The sequence below is a fragment of the Prionailurus bengalensis genome, chromosome D3, assembly GCF_016509475.1.
Source record: "Prionailurus bengalensis isolate Pbe53 chromosome D3, Fcat_Pben_1.1_paternal_pri, whole genome shotgun sequence".
NCBI classification, from domain to species: Eukaryota; Metazoa; Chordata; class Mammalia; order Carnivora; family Felidae; genus Prionailurus; species Prionailurus bengalensis.
In genome coordinates, this window is record NC_057356.1 from 37,202,846 (window position 1) to 37,216,761 (window position 13,916).

Sequence of the window (13,916 nt, forward strand, 5' to 3'; positions counted from 1 at the left end):
TCAACCCAAGTGTCCATCAATAAATGAATGGATAAAAAGATATGTGGAAATCCATATAATGGAATACTGTTTGGCCATGGTACATGGATGAACCATGAAATATAATGCTAAAGAAAATATACCAGTCACAGAAGACCACATATTATATGACTCAATTCATTAAAAGTCCCAAATAGGGAACTCTATAGAGACAGAAAGTGGATAAGCTGTTGCTTAGGACTGGCAGGAGGAAATGGTAGAGGTGTGCCTAGGGCGATGATAGCCAAAGGGTATGGTATTTTTTTCCAGGTGATGAAATGTTCTAAGGTTGATTGCATTGATGATTTCACATATCTGTGAATATACTAAAAACTATTGAATTTTACACTTTAAATAAAAAACTGTATGATATGAGGATTGTATTTCAATACAGTTGTTTATCTGTTACACAAACTATGCTAAAGCAAAAATTCTTTGAAATGCAATGAAGATTAAAGACTAATCTTAAAGACTAAATATTCTTTTATTATCCAATCACTAAAGAAATCGTTCTCTATTTATTAGACATACTAGATACTGGAATGCCCTAATTCTAGTTCACACGGGACTAAAAGGTTGACTTTTATCTTTTGTGAGAACCATTTTAGACTTAAGTACTTCACAGAGTATTAAATAATCTTCCAGATAGACCTATTTCAAGAACTTAAACCAGAAGCACATATTTCAACAAAATGGAAAGACCACAGTACTCTGTTATGAACACCATTTCCATAATGTTTATGGTCACAAGACTGATATTTTGTGAGAATATTTTGGTTATAAATTACAAGCTACTTTGTGTTATGCTTTGAGGAATAAAAACCTGGGCAGTAACAACATTTGCACCCTTAGTTTCTTGCCATTACCTCTCGTTCTATGGTCTTCCTCCTCAGCAGCTTTCTGACACTTGGGAGCTGCTTCTTTAACAGCATCGTAGCTTCGTTCATTCTTCTGACTTGCATGATTAGGAAAGATGGAACCTGGAGAAGAAACACTACTTGAATCGAAAGGAAAGTGTTTGGATTAAAACTCCCCGGTAGACTCCATCTTCAGTTATGGTAACTCCTTCTGGCCACTCAGTATCCTGGAAACGGACTGTGGCATTTGTCTTTACATATTAGAGAAAATGAGAAGCACTCCTGTCTAAGAGGGGAAACATATTCAGGAACAGTCATGAAAGTATTTACAAAGATGCCACAGGCAGCCTGGGATGATCTTCTCATATTTCTTCCTGTGACTAAGGGTATCGCTCGCTCGTGGAGTCTTTACATTTCCTGGGTGCTGGTGGACTTCCAAAGAAAACATCACAGTCATCACACCGTTACTCACCTTCCACAGAATCTTTTGGTATTTAAGCATTAGGCGGATGATGTGGGCTGCAGTGTTTGCTAACTGTAGTTCTTCATAATCAGAATGTTTGCTTCGACTGAAGAAAAGGTTTGGTGCCATTACAGTAGAAATGTTCCATACGCTCATTCGGTTTTTTGATTCGTTGGCAATCACTTTATTGAAGAATGTCATGAGGGCCTAGCAAGAAACGGCAGTCACACTATTGTAGATTATCAAAAGGCACCACTAGGTGCTGTCATTCATTTCTATACCCGTTCATGGTGCCCTCTAGAAAACTGTCAGAACTACAGCATGGCTATATAGCATGACTAAATGTGTAATGCTGTCCCCTTTATTACTTAAAAGTGCTAATGAGATATGTGAACTGTTCATTCAATTGTCTGCTTCATGAAAGTATTCCATTTTTATAGAGTTTATTATATTGGAGTCTCTATAAGTAAAAGTTTGCATTGTTTTATTTTCTTTATCCAAAATGAGGTTGACAAATATTAAAGTTATGTAGTAAAACCGGGAAGAGGAAACACTGCAATTCAAATAAACATGAAGTGAAGTTTTGTTATGAAGGAAGAAAAGGAATCCTTAAAAACACCTTAATTAAAATAAAAATTAATGTTTATTTATTTTTGAGAGGCAGTGAGAGAGAATGAGCAGGGGAGGGGCAGAGAGAGAGGGAGACACAGAATCTGAAGCAGGCTTCAGGCTCTGAGCTGTCAGCACAGAGCCCGATGTGGGGCTCGAACCCATGAACTGTGAGATCATGACCTGAGCCCAAGCGAAGTTGGATGCTTAACCGACTGAGCCACCCAGAACCCCTAAAAACACCTTAATTTAAAGCATTGTCATTGAAAACTATTTACTGTTTCCTTGGGAAAGGAAAACCCATTAAAAAAAAATGTGTATCTCATTAGTCAGTACAAATGTAAGCTCAATTGAAAAATTAAAAAATTTTACTTTCTGGGGGTCATTTTTCCATGCTTTTCAGTTTTCAAATCTTCAGCAGACCAAAGGGAAATGCTTACATGAAGTTGTTCTTGGCATTTAAAAAGAGAGAGAGAGAGGGGGAGATTTGAGAAAGCTTAAAGTTTGGCTAAGCCACCAAAGTACAGATACTTATCAGAACCTTCTGAAATTCACCAAGAGGGCTGAAATCTTTAAAAAAGAAAGAAAAGAGAATAAAAGATATTCTTTAGTTTTTCAAGTTTGAATCTGTTGTAGTATTCTTAATGAGAAAATGGGTAGCACATAATAGTAATTAATAGTTAACATTAATTTGAGGGTTGATTGTGAGCCAAGCATTATTCTTAATACTTCATGTATATCACTGACTTTGTCATCATTACAAACCCTGTGAAGTGGGTACTATTATTAATTCTGTTTGACAGATGAGGAAGCTAATGAAAAAATTAAAGTAGCTTCACCCAGTGTGCATTAAGTAAGTGGCAAAGCCAGGATTTGACCTGAGGAAATCTAATTCTTGAGTCAGAGCTCTTGACCTTCTACCACACCAGCTTCAATCCTAGATCCAGTCACACTGTAGAGTGGGAAAAAATGTGTGTGTGTGTGTGTGTGTGTGTGTGTGTGTGTGTAACCTCTTCACCAGTCCCATGATGTTTTTGAGGATCTTGTTAGAAAAGTATCGAATTACTTGTTTCTGAACAAAATATCTGATAGCAGATGCATCCTTTTTTCCCTTTATATATAAAAGAACATTGTTGAACACAAACCCCAAAAACAAGCTAATAAATTTCCAGCTTTTGAAAAATTATTGAATTACATTAGACACAGACATTCTCATGTCATATCCAATTCCCATCCTTGGGCTGAGGATATGATATAATTGACATACATTATAATTGACCTAGATATTTTTATTAGGTAGGAGGAAAGGTCCTCACCAAATTGAAATGTCTGATAAGAGGCAGCAGAAAGAATCACCTAATCACCTTTGTTTTCAAGTGTTATGTTTACTGGCCTCAAAATTACGGGCTCTTTCCAGCTCATCTTAACTCAATTTCATTTCAAAGATTCCAAACACCTGTTGTACTTATAACAAATTTCCCACTGTATACAGAATCATTACAAAATAACAAGAGGACCTTTTGATTTTTGCCAACATACAGCAAAGAAATAAATCTGAAATAAAGCAAAGAATATTCGGGAGAATAATGGAGTGTGAATCGATTACATGTTCTATTATATATTAATGGAGAAATTATTTTTCTGAGTCTAATTTTCCTAATCTGTAAAATGAGGAGACCCTATCAGGTGATTTCCAAAATTCCAAGATCTTAGGATTCTTTAATTAAATTATTTTTGTAAACTTTAAGACCCAAACATTTTACAAATTTCATTTAAATCAGTGATTTCAAATTTCCTCCATGAGTACACTCCTTGGATCTTTTACCACTAGACTGGAGTGAGCAGCTTATACAGTTTTATATTCTGCAGCTTACATAATGGTCTGATTTACTTCTAGCATTACGTGCTTCTCCTCCTGCTAACCCTAGCCTGGTGCCGGGCACTAGACAGATACTCAGTACCTCTTAATGGATTGAACGAATAGAACTGAAATGTTCAAAGAAGATTCCAGGATTTACATTCTTTCCTGCCTTCCTCAGGAGAACACCAGTGGGAATGCACAAAGACAATTATAAGTTGGCAGTGTGCTGAGCTGGCTTAGTCAGTTGTCATCTTGGGTTCCATTTTTCCATCTGAACCATTTTCTCTAAGAAGGGCCAATCACAGACCATGAGGTTGATACCACATACCTGAGCTGTGTCCCTGTTGGCATCGGGCAGGGCCATGACCATGAGGTGTAAAGCTTGAAACTGTACTTTGATGGGAGGCCCTCCTAACAAGAAAACAGAAATAACCACACATTTTGAACACCACTGAAGCATTCTGACAGCATTTCTTCCTAACATCTGGTGGCACAGGAGGGCTCCTGACAGCTTTCAGTGGTAAAGACTCAGGTTTTGTGCCCAACAATGTAAATTTGTTAACCTGGACAAGAGCCTCAGTCTATCAGCTCCTTTTTCACATCCCATGATGCCACTGTAGAGACAGGTGGCCAGTGAGAGCCTCAAAATAATTCTAGATTTGTATAACATTTCCCTTTTCAAAGTACTTCCAGTGGCCCTGCTTTACTTGTATGCTATAAACAGAAGGTTTAAAAGCTCAAGTCAACAGAAAGTAAATCTTGTTTCCACATGATGAGGCAGCAAAGTATAATTATTAGGAGCACAGATTCTAGAACCAGGTTCAAATCCTGCATCTACTACTTAGTTACTGAATGACCTTGGGCAGGCTATTTAAGCCCTCATTGCTACTATTTTACCATCTGTAAAATGGGAGTAGTCATACCTACCTCACTTGGTTGTTACAAAGACTAAATGAGTGAGTATGTACAGCGTTTGCATCAATGCCTGTACATAGTTACCTCTGTATGTGTCCGTTCTTTTTATTATGATTAATGACACTTATTCTAGATCTACAGTTGGATCTCCAGAGATTCTTGAGTATTTTATTCCTGGATAATGACAGAAGATGGCGCCAGAGGGCTGGCATTCATACTTGAGTATTCTCAAAGCTGGCTTTTTTCCCTGTTTTAGGGAAAGAATTTTAGGGATTCCATCCACAACTGGATAATCCACAACCAGCTGTGCTGAAAATGTAGAGCATATCAGAGCATTCTAGGCTTTTCTTTGTCTCTCTGTATTCTCTTCACAATGGTCTCTTGGTGGGGAGTTCCTGAAGGGAAGCACTATGTTCTAGCATCCCTGGAGAGTTTTCAAGTTGAAGGAAAATCTATTTATATTCAGTGGATAAAAGGTAGTCAACTGCCTGTAAAGCTACTCAGCTTTACAGCAGTGGAAACACTCTTGTGACAAGCTACTGGGTTACAGGAGATGGTACACATCCTAGTTAGCAGTAGATGACTAATGTATATAATCATGTAACAGACAAACAGTTGGGAACATTATTATAGGGCTGTATCATTCTCTTGGCATAATCCCCATGTGGATTTTTGGAAATTTATGTAAAACTTGTAAACAAGAATGACACAGGTTCAGGATGTTTTTGAAAATGGCCAATGTACACTGATGTGAGTTTACCTGATTAATAGGAACTATCAGGAGCATATCTCAGTATAAAGCACTGAGGGACACATAAGGCATTATTGTAATGCATAAACTGCAGGCTAATCTTCTCATGCAACCAAAAGTGTTCTTTGGCTGGCTGGGGGAGCAACAAATGCAGCTGCAGGTTCTGTATTTCTACTAATTTCAGAGCAATTATGAAAATACTTTTAAGACTAAAACTCTGTAAACTGGCAAATAATCTATTTTCATTTTATTTAGGTAACTTGCCCCTACACCATTTCGTGGTTAACCGTTTTGTAGTTAATTCATTTACTGCACCCTGGTTAGGATTATTTTCCCAGGAAGTTATTAAACTTTTCATAAAAGCATCTAACGCTTGATGGATGAACTATTAGTGTTTTAATTTTGTGGACAATTTTGGGGCCAAGTTTGGGAAGAGAAAGCAATTACACTCAACGATTACATTCTCCAAACCCCATTTTAGAGAATAAAGAATGGCAGCTTAAACACACGTATCCACAATTTCTTCCTTCAGAAAATCTCGTTATAACTAGAGCTTACACTAAGGTAGCAAAAAGGCCATTTTCCCTGCTGGTAGGAGTCCAGAACTCTGGGCTTCCTGCGGGGTCGGCTGCTATCAAATCAATCACTGCAACATAGTATTTTTCACTTTCAAAGTCATACAAAGAAACGTGGACTCCTCTGTGAACCTTTCCAGGATATTTTCCAGATTTTCTCCCTTCAATGAGGTGTACTGGCTGCGGTCAGATGGGGAACAATGATGCTACAGAAACTAGTGTATTTGTATACCTTTCTTAATAGGATTCTCTGACCAGATCTGGCATAATTTTATAATACCAAGAAGCCACAAACACAATAAAATCCTCTGTGGCACCGCTTTGTTGTAACGAAATTATTTAGTATATACACGACAGATTAAAGTAAAGATAATACTTCTGCAGCCCATTTTCCAGGAGAGCAAACTATGCAAAAAATCCTATTTTGGGGGGCTTATAAACTGAAGGGAGGAACTCTTGCTTCTGTATGGCTAAGTAAGCTCCTTCCTGACCAATCCTCCTGAAGGGAACTATAAACGCTGGACAAAATACAAAAAACAACTCCCTAAGGCAGTGGAGAATTAATAAAAGCAGGCAGATTCAGAAGACTGGACACCTGGAATTAGAGAATGGCACAGGCAGAGTTTCCCACTTCTCTAGCTTTTAGTCTGAGGTCAGGCTATAGTCAGTATTGCATGAGGTAGCTAAAGCTCCAAAAGAAAACTCCAGTCTTTCTGTCCTCAACAGCTAAAAGACAGGATTCAAGATGCCTACAACCACTGGGAAATTATGGGCAAAGGCCCTGATTCTGGCATAAAGTCCTGGCTGACCTAAACCAAGAATGTATGGAGTAGCACAGGTAAGGATTAAATAACTAGACTGATGGTTGAGCTGCTTCCGAAAGACCACTGGCAATTTGAGTTCAATTTGGGTCGAAATAAATGGTTGGCTTAAATACAAACAAACAAACAAATGACAAAAACCATAACAGAACTCCAAACCTCACTCTTTGGGGAAATTATGGAACACAGAGTCTCCAAAACACAATATTTACACTGTTCAGGATACAGTTTAAATTTACTTGACATGCAAGAGTGGTGCATTCTCAAGGGAAAGGACAATCAACAGAGACCAACCTTGAGATGACCCACATCTGTGGGGATTAGCAGACAAGGATTCCGAGGCATCTATCATAACTGTGTTCAGTGATGTGAAGGAAAGTATTCTGATAATGAATGAAAAGATAGGCCATCTCAGCAAATAAATAGAAAATACTTAGGGGCACCTGGGTGGCTCAATCGGTTGAGTGTCTGACTTCGGCTCAGGTCATGATCTCACAGTTCGTGGGTTCAAGCCCTGAGTTGGGCTCTGTGCTGACAGCTCAGAGCCTGGAGCCTGCTTTGGATTCTGTGTTTCCTTCTCTCTCTGCCCCTCCTTTACTCACTATCTGTATCTCTCTCCTTCAAAAATAAACATTAAAAAAAAAAAAAGAAAATACTTAAAAAGGAGGCAAGAATATGACAAAAGAGGCAAAAATATCCAATGAGGAAAAGATAATCTCTTCAACAAATGGTGCTGGGATAACTGGACAGTCACATAAAAAGAATGAAACTAGACCCCTGCCTTATACTATACACAAAAATGAACTCAAAATGGATTAAAGACCTAAATGTGAGACCTGAATCCATAAAAATTCTAGAAGAAAGCACAGGCAGTAATCTCTTAACATCAGCCATAGAAACACTTTTCTAGATATATCTCCACAGGCAAGGGAAACAAGAACAATATTAAACTATTGGGACCACACCAAAATAAAATACTTCTGCATAGTGAAGAAAATCATCAACAAAACAAAAAGGCAACCAACTGAATGGGAGAAGATATTTACAAATGGTACATATGATAAGGGGTTAGTATTCAAAATATATAAAGAACTTATATAACCCAACCCCCCCAAACCCCAAATAATCTGATTTTAAAAATGGGCAGAGGACCTGAGTAGACATTTCCTTAAGAAGACATACAGACATAAAAATGGCCAATAGACACTTGAAAAGATGCTCAACATCAGTAATCATCAGGGAAATGGAAGATCAAAACCACAATGCGATATCACCCTCACCTGTCAGAATGACTAAAATAAAAAACACAAGAAATTACAAGTGTTAGCAAGGATGTGGAGGAAAAGGGACCCTCGTGCACTATTGATGGGAATGCAAACTGGTACAGGCACTGTGGAAAACAGCATGAAGGGTCCTAAAAAAATTGAAAAGGTAAATACCATATGATCCAATAATTCCAGTATTCAACTAATAAAAACACTAATTCGAAAAGATATATGCACCCCTATGTTTATTGCAGCATTATTTACAACAGCCAAGACAGGGAAGCAACCCCAGCATCCACTGATGGATGAATGGATAAAGAAGATGTGGTGTGAAAAATAAAATAAAATAAAGAAGATGTGATGTATGCATGTATGTGTATATACACATTCGATGTATACCATGTGTGTATGTATATACATATACACATACAATGGAATATTATTCAGCCATAAAAAAACAAAATCTTGCCATTTGCGACAACATGGATGGATCTACAGGATATAATACTAAATGAAATAAGTCAGAGGAAAAAAGGGTCACATAATTTTACTCATGTGCAATTTAAGAAACTAAACAAATGAACACAGAAAAAGAGAGACAAACAAAAAACCAGACTCTTAAATATAGAAAATAAACTGGTGGTTGCCAGAGGGAGGTGGGCAGGGAAGGGATGAAAAATATAAAGGGGATTAAGAGTACACTTATCATGATGAGTGCTGAAAAATGTATGGAATTATTGAATAATTACACTGTATACCTGAAACTAATATAACACTGTGTATTAACTATAATTCAATTTTAAAAAAGCACCAACGAGAAACTCTACAACTGACAAAACACAGTATCTGAAATACAAAAAGAATGAAGCTCTTTGAGAGTTTCTCTCATAAAACAAAACACTACCTCATACGAAGAAAAGAGATACTGGTCACAGATGGCATGTGAATTAAAGCTTAAGAAAAAAACCTGCCTTGCCTATCATATTCTCTTCTATGAAGACCCAAAGGATTATATTATGAATCTGGTTTAGTTAAAATTTTTACAGACTTAGAACCTATTAATATTTAGGACAAGTTTTGTCATAAAAATTAGAACCTGGCCATTATTTTCTTTCTGGTGGTTTTAAGGATTTTATACTTCTGGTAAACCTGCAGAAAGCTGTAAACTGGCAGATATAGATATCATTTGTTAGGCTCACACAGTGTTTTCACATTTGAATCTGTGGCTGATATTTTCAAATTAACAGTTTCCCCATTAAAGTGTGGATTTTGGCTCTCACTCCCGCATGGTAACCATTATCTAGAGTTGAGCAGTGGCCAACCTCTTTATGTGGGGTGTGTCCTTTCTGTTTGTCCCTGGTGTTTTCTGTCCATGTGGAATTGCCATTTATTTAAGGTTTGTACACAGTTAGGCTTGTGACGCCCGAGTTCCTCAGGTTAGCAGGCAAAGCCCCCATCATGTAGCCCCATTCTACTTTCCTAAATTTCTCTTTTGTCACATCTCTATAATAGTCAACCCTGAGGCTGAAACCATGCCAAATTATTCCCTCACTGCCAAATACAACACACACTTTCCAGTTTCCATGCTTTTATCCAAGTTCCTCACTTAAGGCCTAATCTAGGGGACTGTAATTTTCAAAAACACTATAGTGATATTGTAATTTTCAGAGACAAAACATCTTCTGTGTAGCCTATGTTGTGTGTTACACATCATCAAACCCAGGACTTCAGATTTAAAGAAGGTAGAGACCTTCTATATTTGGAAGGACTATTACACATGAGGCACAATTCTAGATGTCTTCATTCAATAACCATATCAACCCTGACAAGCAATTATTATACGTAATTTGTAGGTACAGCAATGAAGCTGAGAAAGGTTGATTACATGGCTAACAGATGGCTGAGCACAAATTCAAATCTCAAGAGCCTGACTTTCAACATCTTCTCTTTTAACAATTACAAAACCCTCTAACTTTTATCTACCAAACTTAATATATAAATATGAAAAGAGATGACTGTCTACCATTGAACTCAATACTTCACTAAGTACTTCCAGGAAATAGCAAATCTGTACATTTACAACCACATGTGATTATGCATTTTTCTTCTGCTCTGTGGCACTTTATTGACCTGATATGTTAGTCCATTCACACTTAACTTCCTCTACCTACTTTCCATTAGAGTGATGAAGGCAGGTATATATTCCACGGGGAAGAGAGAGGTGGGTAGTTCTCTGAAAAATGCTTTCAACATTACTGCAGCTTCTCTATGGCACATTCTGTCCCATTTAAATTTATCAGAATTAAACTTGGCATCCAGTTCTTCACGGTATTGCTGAAAATCAAGAAAAACAGTCAACATTCAAGGCGTTTTTTTTTTTTTTACCACCTGACCCCCTTTCTCCCTTATAAAAACTGTCATTACATAAATTATTTTTGTAAACAGACTGAAAAGCCAACATCTCCAAAGCCTTACTTTTTCAACATAATTAATGAATTGAAATAGCTATTTCTAATGAATTCTTCTAAAACCTTTTAAGAATAATGTTAATATGGGGCGCCCGGGTGGCTCAGTCGGTTAAGCACCCAACTTTGGCTCAGGTCATGATCTCATGGTTTGTGGTTTTGAGCCCTGCGTCAAGCTCTGTGCTAACAGCTCAGAGCCTGAAGTCTGCTTTGAATTCTGTGTGTGTGTGTTTCTCTCTCTCTTCCCTTCCTCCACTTGCTCACTCTCTCTCTCCCAGAAATAAATAAACATTTAAAAAAAAGAAAAGAATAAGGTTAATCTTGGGACCCTTGGGTGGCTCAGTCGATGAAGCATCTGGCTCTTGATTTCAGCTCAGGTCATGATCTCATGGTTTGTGAGACAGAACCCCATGTCGGGCTCTGTGCTGACAGTATAGGGCCTGCTTGGGATTCTCTCTCTCCCTCTCTCTCTGTCCCTCCCCCATGCACACATGTGTGCACGTACAGTCTCTCACTCTCTCTCTCTCTCGCTCTCTCTCAAGTTTTTTGTTTCTGTGGTTTTGGCAGAATATCACCTATCCCCACAGGATAAATGTACTGATTTGACAAAGCCTTCACTACCCTTTTTTTTGTCATAATCTCTTCTTTCTGCCATCCTTGTCATCTACTTCTAAATTAGAACAAGAATGTATGCCTCTCAACTAGTTCTCATGCAGAACAAAAAATATCCCAATAAAGGAACTCTGACCTCACTGCAACATGCAAATCAATGACATCATCCTGGAGCAGTTACAGTGAAGTTTTAAGCCATATCTTCCACATGTTTGCATGCTTGCCCAATCCTTCATAAGGTTTGGAACACTGTGTAAATACTTTAAAAAAATTACTAAGCCTCCCTAAGTTTTAGTTGGGTTATACATTTTTCTTATGATTCATTTGATTATCAGTGCCACCATTCTCCACGATTCTTTTTCTTTTTTTTTTTTTTAAATTTTTTTTTTCAACGTTTATTTATTTTTGGGACAGAGAGAGACAGAGCATGAACGGGGGAGGGGCAGAGAGAGAGGGAGACACAGAATCGGAAACAGGCTCCAGGCTCCGAGCCGTCAGCCCAGAGCCCGACGCGGGGCTCGAACCCACGGGCAGCGAGATCGTGACCTGGCTGAAGTCGGACGCTTAACCGACTGCGCCACCCAGGCGCCCCTCCACGATTCTTTTTCAAAGCCCAACTCATATCCTACTAACCCCCTTGAACTACATACAGAGTTTGCCTATTAATACTAGGTAGTTGTGGTCAGTTCCCCAACTGACACTACTCCAAAGAGAGAATTTTGAAAACCCTCAGTTTCTTTGAGCCCTCTGCTTTATTTACTGAGTGCTTTGAGTCACACACAGTCAGAGTCAGTCTGCGCATCTGACCTTTCCCAACCAAGTTGCTGCTCATTAACCAGCCCAGACACTAATGCTCTCATCGTTCCCCGAGCCCGCAACACTGGGGACACTCTGGCAGGACACATTCCTTACAGAGACAGACATGATTCCAAGCCACCCTCTAGCCCTTACTAATGACAGCAAGAGATTTTTTTTCTTGTCCTTGAGAAGCTTTCAATCTAATAGGAATAATAGAGCAAATAAAGCAATGTTTTGCTGATAAATACACTCTGTAAAGCACTGAAGCATACATATAAAGGCTTTCCTAGAACAAAAGAAGTAGAGAATAGACTGGGCTCTGGTAAGAGGAGGATGCATGAGATCCATTCTCTGCCTTTGGGCATCTTGTGGTCCAGTGAATGGGACTGTCTTGTGAGTTCACGATGTAACTCAGAGCACATACTAGATGCACTACAGCCATGATAGAGGAGAATCTAACTCTTCTCAGGCCAGCTCTCGAGTCTGAGGGGCTTGTCAGGGGAAGAAGAAACAGAAGGATACTCCAAGACAGCAGAAAGCGCTCTAGTGGTGGTTCACATGCAAGGAGACCCAATGTGTTTGGGGAACTCCAATTAGTTCAGTGTTGCTGAAGCATCACGGGCAAGGAGGAGAGAGAGAGAGAGTTGAGGCTGGGGGCAATCCAGAGCCGACCCTCAGGGGACTGAACTTTATTCCATGGGCCATGAGGCAACAAGGAACATGTCCGAGCAAGAGAACAACAAGGTGAGATTTATCTTTTCTGACAACCAGATGGGAAAGTGATTTGGAGGAAAATAGAGCTTGGTGCTGACTGGGGAATGGACTAGAAGCAAGGAGACTAACTACTGGGCCATGGCACCATTTCTGGAAAATGGAGGACTAACCTGGATAAGCAGCCAGAAGACAGAAAGGAGAGGTGGCACTGAAGAAATACCTGAGAGAGAAAATTCTCAAGAATCAGTGATGGGTTATTCAGAGGAAACTTAACAGTCCAAGATGACTCTGATTGTGAGCCTGCGTCATGGGTAGATGGTGGTGGTGTTAACAAGGCCAGGGAAAGCAGCAAATGACTTCCATCCATTGCTTGGTGCCACTGCCACACAAAGCAAAGGGGAAACAGATTTCAAGGAGACAGGAAGCACCAGCGTGAACAGAATAATTCAAATTCATCTCCCACGTCCCTCTGCTGTAGGAAGCTGTCTGAAACGTAACGTGACTACCATTCTAACCTGTCAGCTGTTCCCTGCGGCTTAAGAGGCAACATGGCTCCAGAACCAAGAACAGGCTCTATGACCAGACTCTTTAGGTTTTCCTCCCAGTTCTACAACTGACTAATTCTAAGGCCTGTGCCCCACATTTCTGTGTAATAGGGATATTGAAATGATTTCACAGATTAAATCAGATCATACAACGTAAAGCTCAGGGGAGAGGGCCCGCCACACAGTAAGCACTCAATAAATGCTGGCTGTTCATAACTCCCCCCTCCTGTTGGTCTGTAATAACCTTTAGTATTATTACTATGGGAAGCCCATGCATATGCAGTTATTTGGGTCATAGTATCTCTTCATCTTGTCTGGATGGCTAGTATAAAACAAAACTGAGAGAAAGAATGTCCTCTCTTCCTTCTGACTAAAGCAAACTGAGGGACATAGGGGCAGAGCTAACATTTCCACGGCGGTCCTAAACATGAAGCCATATAAACCAGGCGTTGGATTTAGTTTGCCAAAGACAGGAAGCATTTAAAGTTTAAAGAAGTCATGTTTTCTGTCCAGTGTTAATGAGAAAACTAGGCAAGGGTCAGATGCCACGTCCTTAAATCTGCTCTGAGCAAATATACAACCTGCTTCCATTTCAGAGGCTGTTTTATGAAAATGTAAATGACCCACCTTCAGCTTCAAAAACCAGA

At 39.1% G+C, this 13,916-nt stretch overlaps 1 protein-coding gene across 4 annotated transcripts in view; it reads right to left on the reverse strand.

Moving 5' to 3' along the window:
- Positions 1-13,916, reverse strand: part of ARHGAP28 (Rho GTPase activating protein 28) — a 194,188-nt gene that overhangs the window by 22,802 nt on the left and 157,470 nt on the right. For all 4 annotated transcript variants that reach the window (XM_043558327.1, XM_043558328.1, XM_043558329.1 and 1 more), the window contains 4 exons: positions 10,307-10,469; positions 4,137-4,219; positions 1,348-1,545; positions 885-998 (listed from right to left, as the gene is read on the reverse strand). In XM_043558327.1, the coding sequence (XP_043414262.1) occupies positions 885-998; positions 1,348-1,545; positions 4,137-4,219; positions 10,307-10,469 (558 nt within the window). The remainder of the gene's footprint in view (positions 1-884; positions 999-1,347; positions 1,546-4,136; positions 4,220-10,306; positions 10,470-13,916) is intronic.